Source organism: Plectropomus leopardus, chromosome 11 (assembly GCF_008729295.1).
Source record: "Plectropomus leopardus isolate mb chromosome 11, YSFRI_Pleo_2.0, whole genome shotgun sequence".
Taxonomy (NCBI): Eukaryota; Metazoa; Chordata; class Actinopteri; order Perciformes; family Serranidae; genus Plectropomus; species Plectropomus leopardus.
This window is the reverse complement of record NC_056473.1, coordinates 20,219,022-20,240,859: the sequence shown is the minus strand read 5'-3', so window position 1 is coordinate 20,240,859 and position 21,838 is coordinate 20,219,022. Positions and strand designations below refer to the sequence as shown.

At 39.3% G+C, this 21,838-nt stretch overlaps 2 protein-coding genes across 2 annotated transcripts; one reads left to right on the top strand and one right to left on the bottom strand.

Annotated features, from left to right (window-relative positions):
- The first annotated feature begins 5,270 nt into the window (after positions 1–5,270).
- LOC121949713 (protein FAM180A-like) lies at positions 5,271–11,912 on the top strand. The gene is made up of 4 exons (XM_042495439.1): positions 5,271–5,300; positions 7,077–7,161; positions 11,082–11,179; positions 11,258–11,912. Exons 1-4 carry the CDS (start codon positions 5,271–5,273, stop codon positions 11,585–11,587), a joined length of 543 nt encoding a protein of 180 aa, XP_042351373.1. The 3' UTR covers positions 11,588–11,912.
- A 1,040-nt stretch (positions 11,913–12,952) lies between these two features.
- On the bottom strand, positions 12,953–21,783 carry zgc:110789 (Xan_ur_permease domain-containing protein). The gene is made up of 12 exons (XM_042496614.1): positions 21,560–21,783; positions 20,297–20,437; positions 19,707–19,864; positions 16,961–17,120; positions 15,682–15,863; positions 15,134–15,254; positions 14,891–15,047; positions 14,539–14,792; positions 14,256–14,420; positions 14,067–14,175; positions 13,863–13,958; positions 12,953–13,250 (listed from the first exon to the last, which is right to left on the bottom strand). The coding sequence occupies exons 1-12, from the start codon at positions 21,605–21,607 to the stop codon at positions 12,982–12,984; spliced, it is 1,860 nt and encodes a 619-aa protein (XP_042352548.1). The 5' UTR covers positions 21,608–21,783; the 3' UTR covers positions 12,953–12,981.
- Positions 21,784–21,838: the final 55 nt, after the last annotated feature.

Here is a 21,838-nt window from a genome sequence, read left to right as displayed (position 1 = left end):
ATCCTAAAAAATGGGGGCTGAAAAATGAAGCCAACATGGAAGTGTAAAGAACTGTGGTTTCTCTAATGTTCACTTGAGGCTGGCTCCAAAACTGTTAATCCCCATAGACAGCTGAAATTAAAAAAAATTACAACCTGGTACAAAAACAGCTTTGGTTTCTAGTTGATTTCAACAGTTACACGTTTAAAGGCGGGCCGCCACAGTGACAGGCTGTCTGCAAGGTGTTACTGTGGTCTATAAGTCAGATCCACCCATTGCTACTCCAAAGCTCCAACTTCTCATCAAAATATGGTCACTTCTGGCTTCAAAAAAACTAAGATGGCAATGACCAAAATGCCAAACTCGAGGCTTCACAACAGGAGTCCACAAACCAGTGGGTGACGTCTTGGTAGTTTCTTTTAATTATTTTATACCGTCTATGATTCAAGTCACCTTGTTTGCATTTTCTTTCATTTAGTTTCATTTAGTGCATTGTTCACAAATTTGAACATTGTTTATTACTAAATAAAATTAAGTCATTAAGTATGAAAGTTTTTGACCATGTTTCTGTAATTAAATTTGATTTATGTCAAATATGCCCAGTGCAATTTCAATTTAAAATACACAATGATTTTTTCTATATTGTCAGTCCTAGATGTCCAACTCTTCCTCTGAGGAGAAGAATACGCTGTATATAAATACGCTACAGATTCCCAGAATCTGTATTTTATTTCTAAACAAAGAGCTGTTAAGCCTATTTTTTTCTTTCTTGATCAGTCTGCCTTTGTGTCTCCTTGAAACCCAAGAGAGAAAGAAAACCATCAGAGCACTTAGATTTATTCTCAGCGTTCGGAAACAATGCAGTTTCTGTTTTGATGTCCTGATATGGCTGGATATTTGTTGCAACTTAAACCCAAAACGCGAAAACGCAGGTCATTTGTCAAAGTACGGAAACTGTGTTCACTCCAGAATCCAAAAGTCTGCTCTGTTCCCACAATGCTATATTTGGTTTCTATTTGGATGCAGACTGTCCCAGAAAGTCACGTTTCGACTGCAGTCTGTGGGGATGTTGAACTTCTCCATGCAGCTAATTACAGTCATGGCTATGCTCTTGTGCTCTGTGTCTATGAGGAACAGATGGACAAAGGGTTTGACAGTCTGACTCTGTGACACATTACTGCACCAGCAAAAGATCTAGTCGGGGACCGTGTCCCAGAAGTCAGAAATGATGAGAAGTTAGTATCATTTTAAAAGCAGGAGGGTGGCTGAACGGATCATAAACTGGGTTTGGCCCGCAGACAACAGCATACAATAAGACTGCATAGTGATGACAGATGGTCTGTGAAAAATCTGGGATGTCTGCAGTACCAGGCTGTGAAGCAGCGACTGCCCAGGGTGAGTGGATGCTGTGTACAGTATCTCTAAACTCTGGCAGAGAAAATGCTGATGTGTTGATACAAAAGTTGCCAAGATTGTGTGTTTAGACAGATATTCAAACTATCTCTTTCCTGAGTTGAGTAGAATTTTAGACCCAAATTCAAACAGTGAAAAAATATGAGGACTGTTCATATCAGTAACACATTTCCCATTGTATCATATATGTGTTTATATAGCAGAAGAGATTCAATTAAAAACTTTTTATGTGGGTTTTCCATCATTGTGAGGCAAACCACAGTAGATGCGAGTAACTGCAGATAAATACCACCATCTAGTGGATAAGTACAGCTATTACCGGTTTTTGGAGCCTTATTGAAATGCTCACAGCATTTCCTTTATTCTACATCCTTGGATTGGATCTTCTAAGTCCAATGTTGGCATGAAACATTTGTGAATTTCAAAACAATTTGCTTTTACATTTAGACTCTGCCTTCATTAATATATCCTTATGAAGTGAAATATGTTCATGTTTTTTGGCTCTTCTTACAGGGGAACTCAGGAGATTTTGTATATGTAGGCCTACTCACAGATGTACAACCAAATTAACAGACATTTTTGAGACATCTTTAGTAGTGAACTGAACTTTAAGTTTATGGGTAACAGCTATGGTGGACAATGCTGTCAACATGCCAATGCCCTCTCTGCTCTCTTGTGCTGTGTGTTCAAACAGCACAGTTTGGAGTGGTCTTTTACTGTGGTGATCATCCCAATAATAATGCATGTGTGGTGCTGATGCAGTTTAATTAACATCTTGATATGCCACACCTGTCAGGTGGATGGATTATCTTGGAAATGTGTTCACTGACACAGATTTAAACAAATTTGTGATCAAATTTGAGATAAATAAATCTATAGAGTGCTTTAAAAATCTTAGATCTTTAACTTAAACCTGTGAAAAATGAGGGGGAAAAAAACAAAAGTGTTGTTTTTTTGTTGTTTGTTTTTGTATTATTACACTTCCATGTCATTGAGAGGCTTGCGAAAGACAACGTGGTCAAACAGCAGCAGCAAACCTGAGATTAGTGACACACAGGTGTTACTGATAACATCAGTATCCCTGACACTGGCACACCACATGGAATGCAGCCATAATTAACCTTATTAGTTACACCTGTGCGTGTTTGAGAGAGACAGAGGAGATAAAGTGCCTGCCATGAGAAAGGCCTGTGCCTTGTCCAAGATCACTCACTCATTCTCTTTCAGTGGTGGAAGTTGTAGATCCTTTACTTAAGTTAAAGCAGCAATTCTATTGTGTAAAAATAATCCATTACATTTAGCAGTAAATGCACTTGTTTTGCAGAGGAGGAGACGTTGTCAGTTTATCTTATTATATATGATACTATTGAAATTAAATACTGGTGCATTTGTGTGTAATGCTGCAGCTGGTCAAATAAGAGCTAATTTTAAAGGTGGAGTCAGCAATTCTAGAGAAAGGTTGGTGACAAAGCATGTGAAGTTCAGCACATTAGCATGAGCTAGATTCCCTGTCCCTTTCGCCTCTTCTGACTTCCACTCATCTCTGGCCTTTCCCCTGTCCTGTGCCAACACATTCTCACTCCCAACTCAAAAAAATACTGACACTTGGTCAGAAACCCCACAAGTCAAACTATAAGCCGTTAAGTATCCCTCCACTGTCTGTTTTGGATGTTCAGATTTAATGTGTCATATTCCACTTTTCACATGCATTGTGTCTATCAATAATGAGCCTCTGTTTTCACCGGAAATGAACACTTTCTGCCTGATAAATGCATACAGTCTAATTTCACAATAAACTCAAGTTGAAGGTAAAACAATATGTTTTTTAAGTTTACTTCCTGAGGTTTAGGCAAAAAAAGTTCATGGTCAGGTTTGTTTGTTAATGAGGTTTGTTACTGATGTAATGTAAAGTCACATTTGTCATGTGACATAAGTCACTACTAGCTTATGCTATACTTACTAGCATCTTACATTGTTGAACAACTTGACTGACTCTTAGTCTCACACAAACATGTACAGGACTCCCCAGCCTGTTCTTATTCTGAAGTTGTCAAATCCAGCCGCTTTTGCAGTGCTTCCAGTGTAAGAACCCAACGGTTCCATGAAACACTGCTGGACATTGTCAGCTGAGAACGAAGACATAGGGCTGTTAGCGGTATTATTATAAGCCGTAATCCAGCCGGACAGTGCCTGCCACTGCAGCATGATACGCTGACAGTCAGCATCAGTTGAGAACGCAGCTAGACAGAACCTGTTGCGTCCACATGACATGCCGCTGGACAATGTCAGGCTGAAATTCTGCTGGTAACGATGTAATATAAGAAACATGAAAGTCCCTATAGGTCAGAGGGGTGTTGGATGGATTAAACACACCCTGGACTTTCATGCTGTAATCCAGTGTTCACTTCCCATCTGAATGTGGTGGTGTTTTTCTTCATCTTACTATGTGCCTTTTTGCCTAAACACAACTATCCATGCCAGCATACGCTTTTGTTGACATCCCCACGTAGGTTGCTATGTGGTTGTGTTGTGCAAACATAAAGTGCAGCGTCATCCCACCATGTGCTTACGTTCTTACATCACCTAAGTAGCACCATCCCAGAACATCAGCAGCGGGCGCAGAAAGATACCTAGAGTGTAATATGTAGATGTGGAAGTCCACTGCAAAGTGGCAACATGTGACAACTTGGGATAACTTGTTGGGTTCCAGGTACTGCCCTTCTCATACTACCACTAAAGGGTGCCTTGCTGCATCAGCGTTTAAGTTGGGAATAAAACAGGATTGCCTGTGCACGTGCACAATCAGCCTTGTTGCTGATTGGCAAGAATAGTGTTGTTTTGCTCAGTCCGAGTCATTTTGTTTGTTTCCCATTTACAGAGCCAGTGCTATATGAGCACCAGATTTTTTCTTTGTTGCACACACAGAAAGGATAGCTGGCTGATTGTAAAGACATTATAGCTAAATTTGACAAAAAGTCAATTAGATTAGAACTCCTGACTGCATCTTTTGCTATCTTGCATATTATCGGGTCATTTTATATTCAGCAGTGTATCATATTTTAAAAACTGATCACAAGTTACAATTATATTGTATCAATTAATATGCTGAGTAAAGGCAACTACAGCTGTCAAAAGGTACATATTAGCCACTGTGATGAAGTGGCAACGTGGTAGTACTGAAAGTAAAATTCAAATATCACAAAAGTTTACTTTTATGAATAGTTAAATTTATCCAACCACTGTCAAGTATTTTCTGCATGTTTAACTTTCAGTAGCTTACTCTGTAGTCAGGTTTCAGACACGTATTATTCTTAATCGTGATAACCGAGTCACTGAGTGCAACATTCGGGACATGACAGTCATAAATACGTGGACGCTTTTTGTCTAATAACTGCCATCAGTTCACAGGCATGTCCTGTTCTCCTGCCTTAAATTTTATTTCTTCAGTGCTGCCAACTGCCCTTTGTTTAGAAAAGAAGTTCAAGTGTGGCATTATACAAATCAAGCCTTAGTAATCACAATTTCTAATCCATTATCACAATTCAGTATAATCAAAAACACAAACTAACACAGGGTTTTAGCCACCTCCGAATAACTCAGTAAGTACACCAATTTAGGGAAGGAAATTATTTGGGGTACAGCCTAGAATAACATTTTGATTGAATTTGCCCATTGAAAGAATAATATGTTTGTGCAAGTTCATGACGCTCATGAATTCTTGGAGGTTTCACAGCAGCCACGGGTCTCTTGCCAGTTTCAGCACAGTCTGTGTCTGCATTCCTCGGCAGCAGCACAACTGCTACATCTCAGTCTGAGACGCAGCTTTGTTCGATTCTGACTTCCACAGAAGCACATGAGAGCTATGGAGGGCCAGATGTATGGAAATTACCTCTAGAAAATGTAACTGTGTGCTCACATGTTGGCATCAGTGCGTATGCCCAAATGAAATAAATGGACGTAAAAATAGTGTTAAAACAAATAAAAGTTATTTTATATGGTTGCACTTCTCGTAACTGTTCCTAAGTTGTGGAGAAGGTGTACTGTGCCAAGCAGTGAACAAAGTCTTTCTTTGTGGTTTCTGCATATGTTTTCTGTCCAGTAACCGGGTGCGTGCATTGTATAATTAGAAATAATCACTTAGGAGTGTAAATTTTCCACATTTGTCCTTCACAAGAAGAACACAATACAAGCTGGTTGCCGGTGGTCATCCTGGCACTTTGACATACACTCCAACCCCCCGAGGGACCCACTGTTGGTAAAAACAGAACAAACTCTGACCTTATAGGTACACAAACACAGCTCAGAGGGGGCAATAAATGTGCTCTCTCACCACCATCAGTTCTCCAGCCCAAGAAAATAGAAGCCAAGATAAATCAGCCTTTGTACTCCAACATTTTTTTTGTGTTTGGCAGACAAAATATAAGCTTCTTTCAAGGCTGAACAGACTGTAAACGACAGTGACAGATAGCTCAAGTGAAGCAGACAATAATGACTGTGCACACTGGACATGATTACATGGTTTGCTGGTGGCAACTGAACTATATAAGCAGTCAAATTTCAAAGGAGTATGACTTGAGCTGAGGAACTGATGAGTTGCATTAAAAAATAGAATTACCGCCTTGTGGTTGTATGCCTCAGCAGACACGTCAGTTGCAGTTACAGTTTGAATCTATGTCTGTGAAGACATGGATCTTTGACCATGACCACTAAATTCTAATCAGTTCATCCTTGAGTCCACGTGGATGTTGGTAGCAAATTTGAGTGAATTCCTTCAAGGCCTTCTTGAGATATTTTGTTCACAAGTTTCACACAGAGTTTACAGTGACTTTGACCTTTGAGCAGCAAATTCCAATCAATTCATCCTTAAGTCTAAGTTGACAGTTGTGCCAAATATAAAAAATATCCCTGAAGATGTTCTTGAAATGTTGCATTCAAAATTAGACGGATAAAGTTACAGTGACCTTGATTTTTGATCTATCATCACCAATTCTAATCAGGTTGTCCTTGAGTCCAAGTGGACATCGTCAAAGTGTTCTTGAGATATCACATAGCTGAGAATGTAACAGGATGAGCTACGTATGGAACAAACAGACAGCCTGAAAGCATAATGCCTCTGGCCATGGCTATTGTCGGAGCAAAGGCACAAAAAGCAGCTTTGACTGAAGAACAAGGCACATAAAATGAGTCCTGTTTGAAGTTGTCAGAAGATAAAGAGTAATGTCTTTCAAAGACAACAAATAGAAGAAATATAAACCACAAAGAAATGCTGCTGCTAGAGGTGAAAATGATGAGAGACAAGGACAATGAAGTGTCATCGATATATACCTGTGAAGGGTGAGAGAAGAAGGGTTTAAAAAATGAAAGTGTGTCTGTGAAGCTGATGACAACCAGCTGAAAGCTTTAAAAGAGAGTCAGCTTATGAGGGGCAGAGAGAGAACGAGAGAGCGTAAGGGAGAGATCCGATGTGGATGGGAGGGGGAGAGAAAACAGTCCTGAGGACAGACGAAGTGAGTAACACAAGTGATGAAGGTGCTCGGTCCGATGTTATGAGAGGCTGCAGATGCAGAGTAAAGAGAAGCGAAGAAATGCAACAGAAGGGCACGCTGACTGCTTACAGGTCGGCAAGCAGTGGTAGAAGAAGTTAAGACCAAGTTACACGCAGGTAACATTGTGGGAGTGATCAGGCCACCATGCTGCCCTGGAGGATGGCCATTATTGGTCTCCTCTACTGCTGCATCAGATTAGGTGTTGCACGATGTCGGACTAAAGGTAAGACTTCATCTCAGTTTTTCAATGCAGAATGGCAAACGCTTTAGCTTTGTATGAGCCTGTACTGTTTGAAAAGAAAGGTTTCATTGCAAGATTGTTCTTGTATCTACACATTTCCTCACAGAACAAAAGGAATATTATAGCAGCAGTGTGAATTTTGTTTGAGATCATAAAAATGTAATGGTGGAATAATATCACTAATGGGATAACTGAATCTGTGCCAAAAACAAAGGTTTCATTGCAAGATTGTTCTTTTATCCACGTTTCCTCACAGAACAGGAGAAATATTTAGTAGCAGTGTTGTTTGAGATTATGAGAATTTAATGGTCTGGGTTACAGGAGAACTAATGACAATGTAACATCCCTTCTGTGTTTGTTGGTTTTAAATACATTTCAGTTTTTGTTTTTTGTTATGGAGCAATGATTAAATAGTCTTGGCTGCACAGTTAATATTACTTAGTTTAGCTATGTTGTAATATCAAACCAGAAAAAAAGTGGTCCGATTATTTTCTTTCTCTCTGTAGTTTTTACTGAAAACACATTAACAAAATATTGTACAAGCATAGTTTTGTAACAGGGATGACCTCATTATGTGTGTTTGACATGAGTTCATATTTATTTTTAGATATTTCACTGTTCAGTGCAGCCAAAGCAGTCCTCTCCTCTGCATGAAAACTTATCTGTCTTAAGAAGCCCATCCTTTTTTTCAAAACAATACTAAAACAAACACATTTGAAGTCAACAGACCAAAGTAATTACCGTCTCATGCATTTGTTAGGTTAAATACATTACACGTTTACTCTCATCTTGCCACTGAGTTCAGACGTCATCTGCACCTGTTTCTCATAGAAAAACAATGGGAGGGTCCAAAAGTGATCTGAGAGAGGAAACTCATATTCCTCAAGTAAATGAAACGCATACTGCTGAGATATCCAGACCAGATCTGGTCAGGGAATTCCTTTTGTCTGATGAGGTGGGATCTTTTGTGAGAAGTTGAGATACATGAGGGTCTGCATTTGGTTATGGACACTTCTCTGTTGACAGGAAGTCAAAAGCAGGAGCAAGTAAGAAGCACTTGTTGGAATCTCCAGTAGTACATATTTGGACTCTGAGCTCAGATGGTAAACATATGACTTCTGTGTGCAGCTTGCTGATGTGTGAATTTTGGGCATGGCCAAGTTTTCCAAACAGTTACCTCTCACTGCCAGCTGGAGCTGCCCAGCATGTGACGTTACCTTGCATCATGTGATCTAACCACAGAAAGCTCCTGATCTTCGGTCTGCCTCTTCCAATTTCCTCCCAAAAACATGCATATATTGAGGGGTAAGCAAGATAGCTGAATTTGTTAAATGGTTTTGGTCAGAGAAGTATTTGATCAATATATTTTTACTGAGATTTGGAGGACTCACCAAAAAAAGGCAAGTCTGATAAATAGTGCAAGCTCTTTTTGGCCTTATTGAATTTAGATTAATGGAGATCATTATCTAAGCATAATGACTGACATGTGTGGATTATTTGATCCTGCAGAAGTCCATTAAAATGTCATCACCTTGTTGCACTTGTTGACGCTGACATAAACAAGTGCATGGCAAGGAGCAAAAGTTGGCAGTTGGTTAATTGACTGACATTAAACCGACATTCAATGGATTTCTTTAGTGTGTCTCCAGCTACCTCTTTCAATGGCTTTATGTTTTTTTCATTTTCTCACATGACAAACATTATATGGGGTGGTCATAACATCTTTACTCCAGACTAGACACACAAAAAAACTGCTGAGGTATAATGGTTTTGATGGCATCAAAAACCACAGTCCAGTTCAGTCACTAACTGCATCAGTCACTCTGCCATTGGTCTGAATTCCTGCATGACAGAGTGGCTTTATGTCTGTCTGCATTTATGTCTGTATGAGTTATTCACTGCATTTTTCCTCCATCTGTTCTCCTTTTCATCTACCAAGATTGTAACCTGGAGCCTACCCTCTATATCATATGAAATGTAAACTGTCTGAGCTCCAGATTTTACATGCATTTATAAAAACAGCCAGTAAAGAATGCTGGAGATACTGGGCAGTAAGTGAAAACAGTGGACTAAATCTCTTTGTGGTCTGAGTTTCTGTCAGTCTGTCCTTTCTTTTTTCACCTTGATGGATGGGAACGTCATTCTCCCAGTCGGTGGGTCCTGAGGTTAAATATCTCAACAAATATTGAATGGATTGCCATGAAATATTGTAAGGACATTCATGTTCACCATAGGATCAAACCCTTCTTCAACAGATGGTCTGGTTCCAAAGTTGACATTCATGGTCACCAGAGAATAATAACCTAATAACTTTGGTGATCCCCTGACTTTTCCTGTGGCACCTTCATCTGATTGTCTGTTGAATGTCTCAACAACTTATGAAAGGATTCCCATGTTATTTGGTATAAGCCCCACGAGATTTTCCTGATATCAGACAGAACTCATTACACTCTTTTACACATTTCCATTCTGACATTGTGTCCATACTTACCAATTTCTGTGGGGGAAGGGGATTTGATTTTCCCACACCAGTCACTAGATACTAACATATCTGCCTGAATCTAATGGCATTTTAAGTCCATACTGAGTGTAGCCATGCCAACATACTTGTTTGGCCAGGCAGTGGAGTTAAGCGAAGTAAAAACAAATTATAATATCAGGTGATATTGAGAAGACAGGTCAATCTTGAACAGCCATGTTTAAAGCATCTATCTTATCTTTAGTAGCTGCTGTTGATGTTATTAGTCCTCATTGGTTATGGTGCACTGTTTGAGAACTTGCAAACAGCTTAACAACAGCTTGGCAAGAGCATTAATCCCACCCGAGGTGCTGATTGGCTAATCGTTAGTCCTGCGCAGCACTCATGGGATTGATTTTGTTTCAACCAAGAAACTTGGTTACTTCACAATGCCAGACAACTTAGTCAACTTTCTGAAGTAGGACCAAGGTAACCTACTCATAGATGTATTATAGTAACTGGGTATTTGACCATAAAGTGACACCTCATCAGTTGAATGACAATTGCTCATTAGCCCAAAAAAATTCCATCTTCTAGGTTTACTTTCTGATAAGAATCAGCATGTAGTATGGATCTGGGACACACTGATTGTACTGGCTATACATCAGTATGTCAACACATTATTCTGAGCATGTTAGCATGCTGACATTTGCATTTAGCTTAAAGCGCGACTGTACAGCCTCATGGAGATGCTAGAACGACTGTAAATTCTTATTAATCATCTTGTCCATGTATTTTTAACATATTTTTTTTGGGTGAAATTAAGTTATTTGTTTCTGTACAACTGAGCCTTTTGGTATTGCTAGGGGTGACTGCATTGTGTTAAAGAATCGTTTGTGCAAATGCATAATGGTCATACTTCCTAATGCTCCAATCAAAACTAAGTAAGATAAAAGGTTTTTTGCCTGCAAGCTTTCTTTGACCACACTTGATTTGTTGTAGTTAACCCTGCTTTCCCCATGTTGTGGAAATGGGGCTGTATCACTCAGCCTGTACGTTGCATGCCAGAATCATCTGGAGCCTGTTGTAAGATCCTTGTTTTACTCCACCTTTGATTCCTCTGCTGCCTTTGAAGTCTGTGGTCACGTCTCATGGCCTGCAAATAGAAGTCATCTGTAAGGTCAGGAGTTTAAAATCCATATCATAGATTAACTGTAGTAGTCCTGGTGAGAGCCCCGATGAACCTGGGTCTCACATGTGCCGGAACAGTTCAGAGTTTGTTTAAACTGCTTGTCACAGGGCTTTCCAACTTAACAGATCAAGAAGCCCTTTGTCTCCACAGCAGTAAATCACGAGACAAAAACGTGATGAAAAGGAAAAGGCTTGCTGAGGAAACTGTTGTTGCTTTTCTAACACGCCTCTTGTGTCTCTCTTCACCTATTAGCCCTATTTCCAGCTGCAAGCAGAGTAAAAAGAGGGGTGGCAAGTGCGGTTAACCCCACCTTCCACAGCACCTTTGATGATGTTAATCTATTATTTGAGGTGAGACATGTATATCCATAATTATGTGTTTAAAGTGCAAAATCAACAAATCCAGAAGTTCTTCTTTTCATCTATTAGATTTTGCTGACTGGGATACACTTTGACAACAGTGGAGAGTTCTTCGTACAAGATGCTGAGCTGGCTTCCCTCCGCAAGACAAGAAACCTGAAAGTCATCTGCGAGGAGATCATTCCCAGGAAGCTAACAGGCGTCTTCAGGCTCATCTCAGGCCTTTCAAAACACACTGGCCATCTGCATCAGGACGATTTTGAGCGCACCCTGCTGACCTTAGTGTACACTGTCCAGGGGATGGTCAACTCCACTACTGAACAACAGCGAGACATGTGGACTGAGTCTTTTGTTAGTTTGTACAGAGCCATCAAGCAGGATCTGACAGGGACAAACTAAACAGATATTGGTGTTGCTGTTGGCTCCATGCACGATAGAAAAATATCCATTGAGATCAGTGAGTAATCCTGGTTTGTGCATTGAGGAAATATTGTATCTTTAATGCTGGCATGCTGTAAGGAGCCCCGAGACACAGGAAAAGTGCATGGACTGATAATGACACAATTATTCAAATATTTACTGTCCAAGCAAAATTAAGTTAAACATGAGGTACTGTACACACATGAATCTTTTCAGACTCGGTTCACGAGCAAACGGTTGTTTACAAGACTTGTAAGACCAAAGATATCTAATAAAACATCAAGTAAAGGAATTATTGTTTACACTCAAGTGGTATGCTCTCTGAATTACAATGTAGAAAAATGTCTCCAGAGTTATATGACTGTATATGTCTTTTTTTTATCATTAATAATTTAAAACAAATCTATAAAAACTATCTTTGAAGCTGTAGTTGGTAAGTTTTATTAAAACAAAAAAAGATATGTTATTTGTTATATTTGCTGAAACTGTCACTATATCCACACAGCAGTGCACGAGACAGATAATCTGTGAAATAAATCATTTACGTCTGCCACCTTGTACTGCTTCTAATAGCCTTGCAGCACGTAAATGAAAACAACCAATCTGAGCTGAGCAGTTTCTTAGGCAGCTGTTAATTGTGTCAATCACTACTCATAAACTGCGGTCAGAATGTCAAGCCAGGCAGAGCTGAGCAAATATGAATCAAAATTGTGTTACTCCATTGAATATTTTCACCTGAAATATTTAAAAAAAAAAAAACATTGAGCGTCGCTCAACTGTTAACAACATGGCGCCAATTCACTTTTTTTTCTTACTTTACAGCTAAATAGTGTGATAAAATATGTTACTAAAAACATTTAGGGCAAGAAATAGGCAACACAGTGACTGGCGTGATTCACATTTGATCATCGCTGCGGAGTTTAATAATTTTACCGCAGTTCACGATTGACAACTATGTAAGAGATTCCTGAACTCCGATTGGTTGTTTTCAGCGAGCTGCAGATTCTAGCAAATGACTTCAGAGGCAACAGGAGCAGGATGAGGAACACTGCTTTTTCACAGACTGTCTGTGATCTGTCTCACATAATACTGTTTCTAAATAGTGAAAGTTTGAGGAAATAAGACAAAAATTAATTTTCATAAAAGTTGCCAACTGTAGCTTTAGGTACTGAAGTGCTTCCCTCAAGGAAGTTCATATATGACTCAATCTTATGCAAGATGCCATTTGCAAATGTCACTTCAAAAAGTCATGTGGAAAACCATGCACCATGTTGTTACAGTACAGTCTTTGAAAGGACAGGAGGTCCAAACTGAGCTGCCTCTTATGGTTTGCAGAAAATCCCCAAAACTGCATGTTAAAGTCAGTGCACTGCTCACAGAGCAACTCCAATAATGATCTGTGAGGGTTCTGGATGTCCAAGTGACTGCTTCACCTCCGGAGAATTGGTATCTGCTCCGGATCCATCCAGGGAGCTTATCTTACCGGGAGGGCAGAAAGGTATGTACCGCAGCCAGGAGGAAGAGGACAAGTAAGAGCTGATGCCAAAAGGAAGGTTGTAGACTTTTCCACTCTCCAGTGTGTTGCTGGAGTCATCCTCGTGAGCCTTGTTCCAAGATAGGATGCCTCGTTCATGCTTTGATCCTGTTGGACGCATGTTAAATGTGTTAAAGCGTACTGTTACGGTCTTCTGGAGGAATGAGTTTGCTGATTTAGCTTGCTTGTTTGTTTTTCATAAAGCTTGGGAATGCTGTGTCATGTGTCAGTTTCTCTCCTGCAACACCAAATTATCACTCTCTCAAAAATAAAAAAGACTTAAGAACTGTTTGGGCATTAATGTGGAAACTTAGGAAACTTGACTGGGCTCTTTACATTAGTAATAAAAAGCCTGAGAAAAGTCCCCCCAAAAACTGCTTTCAGGCCACTAGTATAGAGCAAAACAGAAAACACTTTTATATTTTAGTGTTTGTGTTATTTAGTTATTATGTGATGACTCTTGCTTTTTTGTTGAATCTCTGCCTTGATCCCATTTAATGGCCATTCTTAATTAACCAACCCAAATAAGTAAACATGCTTCAGACACTGGATATGTGAACAAACTGAACCTAACACTGATAATCAACTGACATCAGTAGTGTCTTGATGAAAGATTAGGTGTAACCGGTCCATCTTTTGCCCTAAATTGACTCTTCACTGAAACAACTGAAATATAATAATACTGATTAAATAAATAAACTAATAATAGACAAAAAATACCTGGGATTGTGTTGTCCAGTATGAAGCCAAAGAAACCTCCTACAAACATACTGGTTGTCAGAAGTACCTGCAGCACCTGGTCGAGTTCAGCCACACCTGAACACAATGGAAGTAGTTAAAACTTGGTCAAAAATAATCAAGTTAAACTACATAGGCTGCCTTTTCTGAAAGATACAGATTATGTAGTTAAGTGTTATTATTCACCTGTAGCAACGGCTTTGGGGTTCTTAAATATCCAGTTAGGAATGACCAGACCAGAGAACATGGAGAAGCCAAAAATGAAGATGTTTCGAGAAGAATTCATATCTGCATACTGAAAATGTAAGAACATTTTAGTAACATTTTGTCAATGTTTAAGAAAAATTTTGCCATAGAAGGTCTTAGAGTTTGTACCTGCAGATTAGAAACTCCTGCTGCAGAGATGACACCAAACATAACCATGAACATCCCTCCTATCACAGGTGATGGGATAGTGGTGAATATGGCGCCCACTTTTCCAAACACACCCATGATGATCATCAAGACTCCACTGGCTACTATCACCATACGACTGCCAACCTGCAAAACAGAAATGAGAGAAAAAGACAAGGCCGCATTTTAAGATATAACAGTTATGCTATCTAAATATGTCTCTGTTTGAATAAATAACTGCAAGATATACTCAGGTTCATCTTACCTTTGTGATACCAAGGGCGCCAACATTCTCGCTGTATGAGGTGGTACCGTTTCCTGTACCCCAGGCTCCAGCCAGCAAACAGCCCAGTCCCTCAATGCCAATCCCCCGGTTGATAGCATGTTTTGGGGGAGGTGGAGCCCCAGACAGCCTGGCACACGCGTGGTAGTCCCCTACAGACTCTATCATGGAGGAAATGACACCAGCCAAGATGCCAACCACCCCTGCCAGGCTCACAGTCGGCATCCCCCACTGACCTGAGTTTGAATTCAAACATGAGGAAAAATTGTGTATAGCCTGCAATAACTTTTTATTACCTAAATTCACTACAGTTGAAAGCTGGGCCCCCTCTTACCTGGGTACGGAAAACTGAACCAAGCAGCTTGGCCCATGACATCTCCCTTTAGATCAGTGCGGGCCAGGTAGCCATACCTGTCCGGTTCAACAGGAAGTACATCGTATATTGTCAAAATGTGGCAGATGAGCCAAGACAAAGTGATTCCAAGCAGAACCTGAGGACATGTAGAAAGAAAATACAGCCTAAAAACTAACTGCATAGTGTCTTTCATTTATCTCAATCAAGTTGTTTGATAATTACAGGGAGAATCTGAAAGACGTAGACACGAGAGGCGTGCAGTTTTTTCTCCTTGCTGTATGTAGGAAAGGGCACAGGTATGTGACGGAGGTACTGTGAGAACAAGATGATCAGTGCTGTGGTCCTGTGTGAGACAGAGACAAAAACTTAGATTCACAATGTAAAATTCACAAGGTTGAAATATGAGAAAATTGCACCACTTTATAGCTAAATCTAGCCCAACATAAGGCACAGTAGAGCTACTTAGCAGTTCTTTGGCAAGAAACTTTTAATAGGCTTTCCTGCCCTGCCAAGAGATTAAGACTTGACACAGATTTCAAGTCTATTATTAATTAACATTAATTAACATGTCTGTACTCTAGGCAGGATAGGAGATTTTACATAACCAACAGAGAATGTAAAGGTATGTGACATCATGTAGGACGGAAATATTAGGTAAGTTTATGCACCCAGTCTAAAAATGACAAACATACATTTTTTAAAAAAATTTTGTACTCTGTGGCAGAATGATCCCAGACTCTAAAAAGGCACTGTTTGGAAATGTCACCCACATGGTAGAGATGCCCCAGTGATTGCCAGCACTGGTCCCAGCTGAGTCATACAGGGACAGTCCAATGAGAGAGATCGTGGGAGCAATCGTGAGTGGTCCAATGAAGCGCATGAAGAGGCCAATGAGGCCGGAGAAACCAACAAACACCTGGAAGAGTGAGCCCACCATAATGGACCCCTGCAGCTGAAGACAGACACGTACGATCACATCAAAATGTGACATCATTCCTAGTACGAAGGTGTTCATTGGAAAGGAGCATAGTTATTATGACTGTCACATTTTTCTTACTATATAACACCTGGTTACCTAAACAACCACAGCAATCAAAACTCTGCGTGACTAATGTTTTAACATGCAAAGGTAAGGGTAAAAGCTAGTGTTGAACATGCAAACATATTCGCATTACACAGCAATCAAACAATGGCTACATTTATGCAGTCCAGGAGTCTTTTGAAACATTGAGCGTTTGTCTCAGCACAGATATATATTATAATTTCATACACACATTGTTTGATTTCCATGTGACAGACCTAAAAAACATGTCTTTAAAGGGATACCTCAGCCACAAAATAATGATTTGTTTATCAATTACTTACCTTGTGCTACATTAAATTCAGGAAGAAAACATTTGTCTTGCATGCCTCCATAACAAACTTTTGTCGTATAATCCAAGTATTAATCATCCAATGTTTCCTCAGTACTTCCCAAACACATGTATTTTTGCTAAAACCATAAAATTTAAAACTTACAAATAGCATGCCTGGGAAAGTGCATGTTTGAACTCTGCTTGTGAATCTGATTGAGCAGAGTTCAAACATATGTGCTTGCTCAGGCTTGCTGCTCGTCCATGAATGAGACTGTTTAAGTGGAGGTGTTTTCACTAGTGAGGTTTTAGCAAAAATGCATGTGTTTGGAAAGTACTGAGAATATGAGTGGATAAATGAAATGTGGATTATACTGCACGAGTCGCAGAGTTTGTAAATATGTTTTGACATAGTTTTACGCTTGTTAATTGTGGCCTCCTTTTGCTTCATTTCATTAAGTATTTGCTCAGCTTTTGGATTCGTAATTAACTGTGGAGGCTTGTGAGAAAAACAATGGGGTTTTTTTTCCACAAATTCAAGGTAACGGGATAAGTAAAGGATAAACAAATGATTATTTTGTGGATGAAGTCTTCATTTAAAGCAACAATTGTCCACTGGCAGCCCGCCAAAGCTTTCCATCCGGCCCACATAATTTTAATTAAATGTGAGTCATGATTAGAAAGATCAATTACTCACTGCTCTTATTCGACTTTGCCACACTTCTATGAAGTCTGAGGAGGAGGTGTTGACTAGGCTGGCGTTTTGGGTCCAAGCAGGACACGTCCACTCGGGCATGGACAGCATTGCCATGGAAGGTGCCAGCAATGTGAATGTACCACCTTGAAGAATGGGCAGTCTGGAAATAAAGATGTCAAAGAGACATCAGAAGGGCAAGGAAGACAAGGGAGTGAGACAGATATGACATCCGAAGACAAGCATTTGCAGACAGATCATACATTATCAAATATCACCATATCAGATGTTGTGCAAGATATTTTAGGGTACTGATACTGGTACTGGTACTGGTACTTCAAAAAAGCAATCGAAAGGTCATATTTTCTATACAAAAGAACAGCTACTCTCAAGTCAACCTCAAGAGTCTCTATCTGACACGTGATGAAGTGGTTCATTTAAATCATGTGAAGATTGAGAGAGTGACTCTCTAATTAGGCTAACTGCTGTACGAAAGGTTAACTGAGTTAAAGTCATAAACTGTAATAATTTTCATTATGCTGCTCATTTCACTGACAACAGTTTACATCAGACTGTCGCAGACAGAACTTAAAATTTCCTATACAGCATGCACAACGCTGACTCACAGTATGTCAAAATATTTAGAAGTATTTTTGTCAAAATCATGAAAAACTCAAGGGAATATTCAAAGTACATAGCTTAGCTAGTTTATAATGTTTTCATCCTAAGGGACACAAAAATTAACGTTGTTTTCTTTTGGCTTCTCTGAAACAGTGCGCCATTAAACAAACCCATTGTTTTCCATACAGCTGACCTCCAGGTATTTGGAGAAAGACAAGAAAGTATCAGTGGTGCTAAGCCAGGGGAATGTGGATTTAGCAAAGGCTAGATTCCAAACATAATAAGATGGAAATTCCTGCAGTAATCCAACTGTGACACCGATATTCAGCCAGTATGCACACAAACATAGTACAACTTCAGAGCGAAAAAACATAGTAAAACCTTGCAGTCCTGCGAAACAAAGCCATACTTACATCATTTCAAGTGTTCTGTGTGTTTGTGCACACAAGAGAAACTTGCATTGAGTAATTTTAGCACAATGTGAGAGGAGTGCTGCTAATCTATTTTTTTTCTGTTCTACAGCAATAAAGAAGTACTCAGCTGCATTAAGCTGTACCATATCATATGAAATTATGTTTTTTTGTATCATATATAATCTGGCAAGTCTACCAATTACAAAAATTCCAAAATACAACAAACATCAACATTTGAAAGCATCATATTGTAAAAGCTTTTCTCTCTCTTCCTTTGATAGTATACTTTACCAACAAAATGATCATTTGCTAGTCAAGTAGTTATGATATGCTCCCTTGAATTCATTGAGAAAACTTTTTCTTGCATGCCTTCGTGGAAAAAAACAAATACATTGATGTATTGATTGATTAGAGACCATGGAAAAAACTACAAAACTGTATCAAAATGTCCATTTAAAAATTCTCGCACAACTTGTGCAGCATAATAAGTATAAGTCTAATTCATCCAGTCATATGCTCAATGCTTCCCAAACACATGCATTTTTGCTTAAACTATATTTACATATAAAACAAATGAAGCTTATCTATGCTCTCCAGATTCCAGTACTTTTTATGCCATGCACCAGGCATAGTATGGCAGGAGGCATTATGTTTTTGGGTTGCCCAACCATCTCAAAAATGCCTTGAGGGAATTTCTTCAAATTTGGCACATGTTCATTTGCACTCAGTAATTAACTGATTTGATTTTGGAGGTCATAGGTCAAAGGTCAAGTTCACTGTGACCTTGTCTGTCTCATTTTCGTGAACGCAGTATCTCAAGAACACCTTTAAGGATTTTCTTCAAATCTGGCTCAAATGTCCACTTGGTCTCAAAATTTAACTGATTAGTATTTGGTGTTCAAAGGTCAAGGTAATTGTGACCATGATTGCTGGATCTCAAGAAGGCCTTGAGGGAGCTTCCTCAAATTTGGTACAAACATCCACATGCACTCAAGAATAAACTGATTAGAATTTGGTTGTCAAACGTCAAGTCACTGTAACCTAATAAAACATTTTTTCAGCCATAATTTAGGGGAAGATGTGTGTCAGGCATCCATGTTTTCACAGACATGGATGTGAGCTGTTAAGCACAATTTGACTGGTTTGCTAAGACATATAACTGCAAGATGGTAATTCCAGTGTTTTTGTGTTTGTTTTGGGTTTTTTTTTATGGCAAGTTATTTGAGAATTTGTAAATAGATATTTTGATATAGTTTTGCTGTTGAACATGGTCCTCAATCAATAAATAAATTGACATTTTCACCATTTTCTGTGGACGCATATGAGAAAAACAGTTTTCCTCAAAGTAGAATGGCATGACTACTTGATTTACATGATTTATGTGTGACGTATTTCTTTAAATAGAAGCTGTACATACTAACACAGCAAAATATTCTATTGAGGTACACTCACTTTGGCAAGGTGCACAGTTTAAAGGAGGTTAAGAAGGAGAACTGAGAGGTCGTTCTGTTCTGCCAAACGAGCAGCATGCTAATTCCACCTTAATGCACCCCACTGTACTGCTGAGTTTCTGTGTCAAAGCATGAACTAACCCTTTTATCCAGTGAGTGATGTAAATGACCCTGACATTAAAAATCGAAACCACCTGATTAAACTAAACATTTAGCTCCTAAACATATTCCTGCTCATTATCTACCTCTTGTTTACTTGCTTACCTAATGCCAAAGGTAACTTGCAAAAGAGTGCAAATGCCAGAGACAAAGAAGATGGTGCTGATAAGGTGACTTTGTGTGAGGCCATCAAACTGCAGACACAACCCCTGAGACAATATTAACGGGATGGCGATGATTCCTCCGAATGCAGTCAAACAGTGCTGAGAGAATTAAGAAAGGGGACAGATACCAAGAAATACATTTAGTTTATGTATGTGCATTTGGAAGAATTAACAAAATATTCATAGATGTCATAGATGTTGTAAAATGATAATGGCAGATAATGTAAAAGAGTAAACCTTGTAAAATGTAAAGTCTGACTGAACACAGTTGCTATAAGAAATAAAAAAAAAATCACTGACTTCACCATCAAAAACTGCATCTGAAGCAAATTTCACACTCAGGCGTATGAAGATAAAACCAAGTCTAACTGACCGTGAAGGAAACGTCAAACGGAAGCTCTCATGTGACTCTGTGGTCGTGTTTGTGTTGTTACACAACATCAGAAGCTATGCCACATAGGGCTCTTAGTCGGGAAATGACTGGAAACTAATTAGCAAACACGGCTTTCAAAAACCCATTTGCTGACGTACCTGGATGCCGAGAATGATGCACAGGTACCAGGGAGGCACGTCTGTCACACAATATGCTAGCTTGTTGCTGTCTCCCTCTGTGGACGTGTCCATTTCTCCTCCATGTTTTGTGTCAGGTAGATCACAAAAGCGCCCTTCAAGCTAGTTGGAAAGAGGTGCAGACAAGGGTCAATTAAAGGTTAAGTGTGTAAGATTTAAGGGGATTTGGTGGTATCCAGTGGGCGATTACTTTCGGGTAGAATTCCTTTATTGTTCATCGTTCAGGAGGTTTAATCAGGACCTGAATTATCCGCAGAGGCCACTTCCTCTCCAAAACAAACGGATCAGGTGGTTAAAACCACTGCAAACACTGAATACAGCAGTTTCCCGTTTCACAGGTGCCTCACCCACCACATGCTAATGTGTGCTCACCTTTTTCTGATCCAGATGTTCAGGAGGTTTTTATCAAGCACATGATTGTTATTTTTAGGTGATTATTTACTAAATAAACTTTACTTATATCATGTTATATTTCTGCCAATATATCCCCCTCAGTCCTACACACGGCACCTTTAAAGATACATCTGAAAGAATGGCATGCTGCAGATCACAGTTTTGGATTGGGCCTCTAATTTTGTTATATGGGTCTAATCTCGAAAAAAACAGTAGCAACAGCAGAATTCTTGAACACAGTCAAACACTCATTTAACCAGCACAACATTCAAACGTCCATTGACCTTTCTATCTTGACAATCTATAGTAAGAGATGTGGTCAAATGTGTTATGTTATATAATGATTTTCAAGCAGCCATGAAGATTGATTTTCACCAGAACCAGCTCTAGAAAATTAATACTATGCAAAATGTCATTCTATTTATTTCACAAAAGTCCAGACACTTTTCAAAATAGTGAAGATTTGGACTGAAAACTGTCTCTCTGACTGAACAGAGTGTCACTTTTCTTTTCAATAATGTGATTTTAGGCATGGAGGAGCAAGAATGTAAACAATTAAATTCATGGGTTTCCATGACGCTACTTTGCTCGCTTTTCTATCTGGTGTCAATTATTAACTGACCAAAACAGCTAGTCACTAAAAAACTTAACACATTTATTATCCAGTTAGGATTAAGAGCAAAGATAAATCTCTGAGTTCATAAATACAATTCACACAAACTGATAGAAAATCATTCAGTTTTCCTACCTTACAGTGTTGGTGAACAGCTCCACAAGAACATTTATAGTGTTTTTCAAGAAATTTCCCTTTAGAAAATTAAGTATACTTACTGCAAATGCATAGTTGTCAAGACCATTACTGTCCTTCTCTGGGGCCATGTCAGCTTCAGCCTGTAGGCTCAGGTGGTGGTCCTCTGAGCCAGAAAACAAAACAGAAAAGTGAAAAACAGAAAGAGGGGAGAGAACACATCAAGAGGGGACGGGAGAGGTCTGATAGTGAGGGGAGAGAGCTGGGAGGTGGAAGTACGGCTGGGGTGGGCAGGTTGGCAGGAAGGAGCAGAGTTCAGACATGAGACTGCTGCGACTGAAATGAGTCCCACCAGCAGCTCA

What these genes read in the sequence shown, in the direction of transcription:
- LOC121949713 (XM_042495439.1), top strand. Translation starts at nt 5,271, where the DNA reads ATGGAAATTACCTCTAGAAAATGTAACTGT. An exon ending in CCTCTAGAAAATGTAACTGT is followed by an intron (nt 5,301 to 7,076) that starts GTGCTCACATGT and finishes GGGAGTGATCAG; the next exon opens with GCCACCATGCTGCCCTGGAG. An exon ending in TGCACGATGTCGGACTAAAG is followed by an intron (nt 7,162 to 11,081) that starts GTAAGACTTCAT and finishes TTCACCTATTAG; the next exon opens with CCCTATTTCCAGCTGCAAGC.
- zgc:110789 (XM_042496614.1), bottom strand. Translation starts at nt 21,607, where the DNA reads ATGGCCCCAGAGAAGGACAGTAATGGTCTTGACAACTATGCATTTGCA. An exon ending in CAAGTTACCTTTGGCATTAG is followed by an intron (nt 17,121 to 19,706) that starts GTAAGCAAGTAA and finishes CTTTATTTCCAG; the next exon opens with ACTGCCCATTCTTCAAGGTG. An exon ending in ACGTCTTTCAGATTCTCCCT is followed by an intron (nt 15,048 to 15,133) that starts GTAATTATCAAA and finishes ACATGTCCTCAG; the next exon opens with GTTCTGCTTGGAATCACTTT.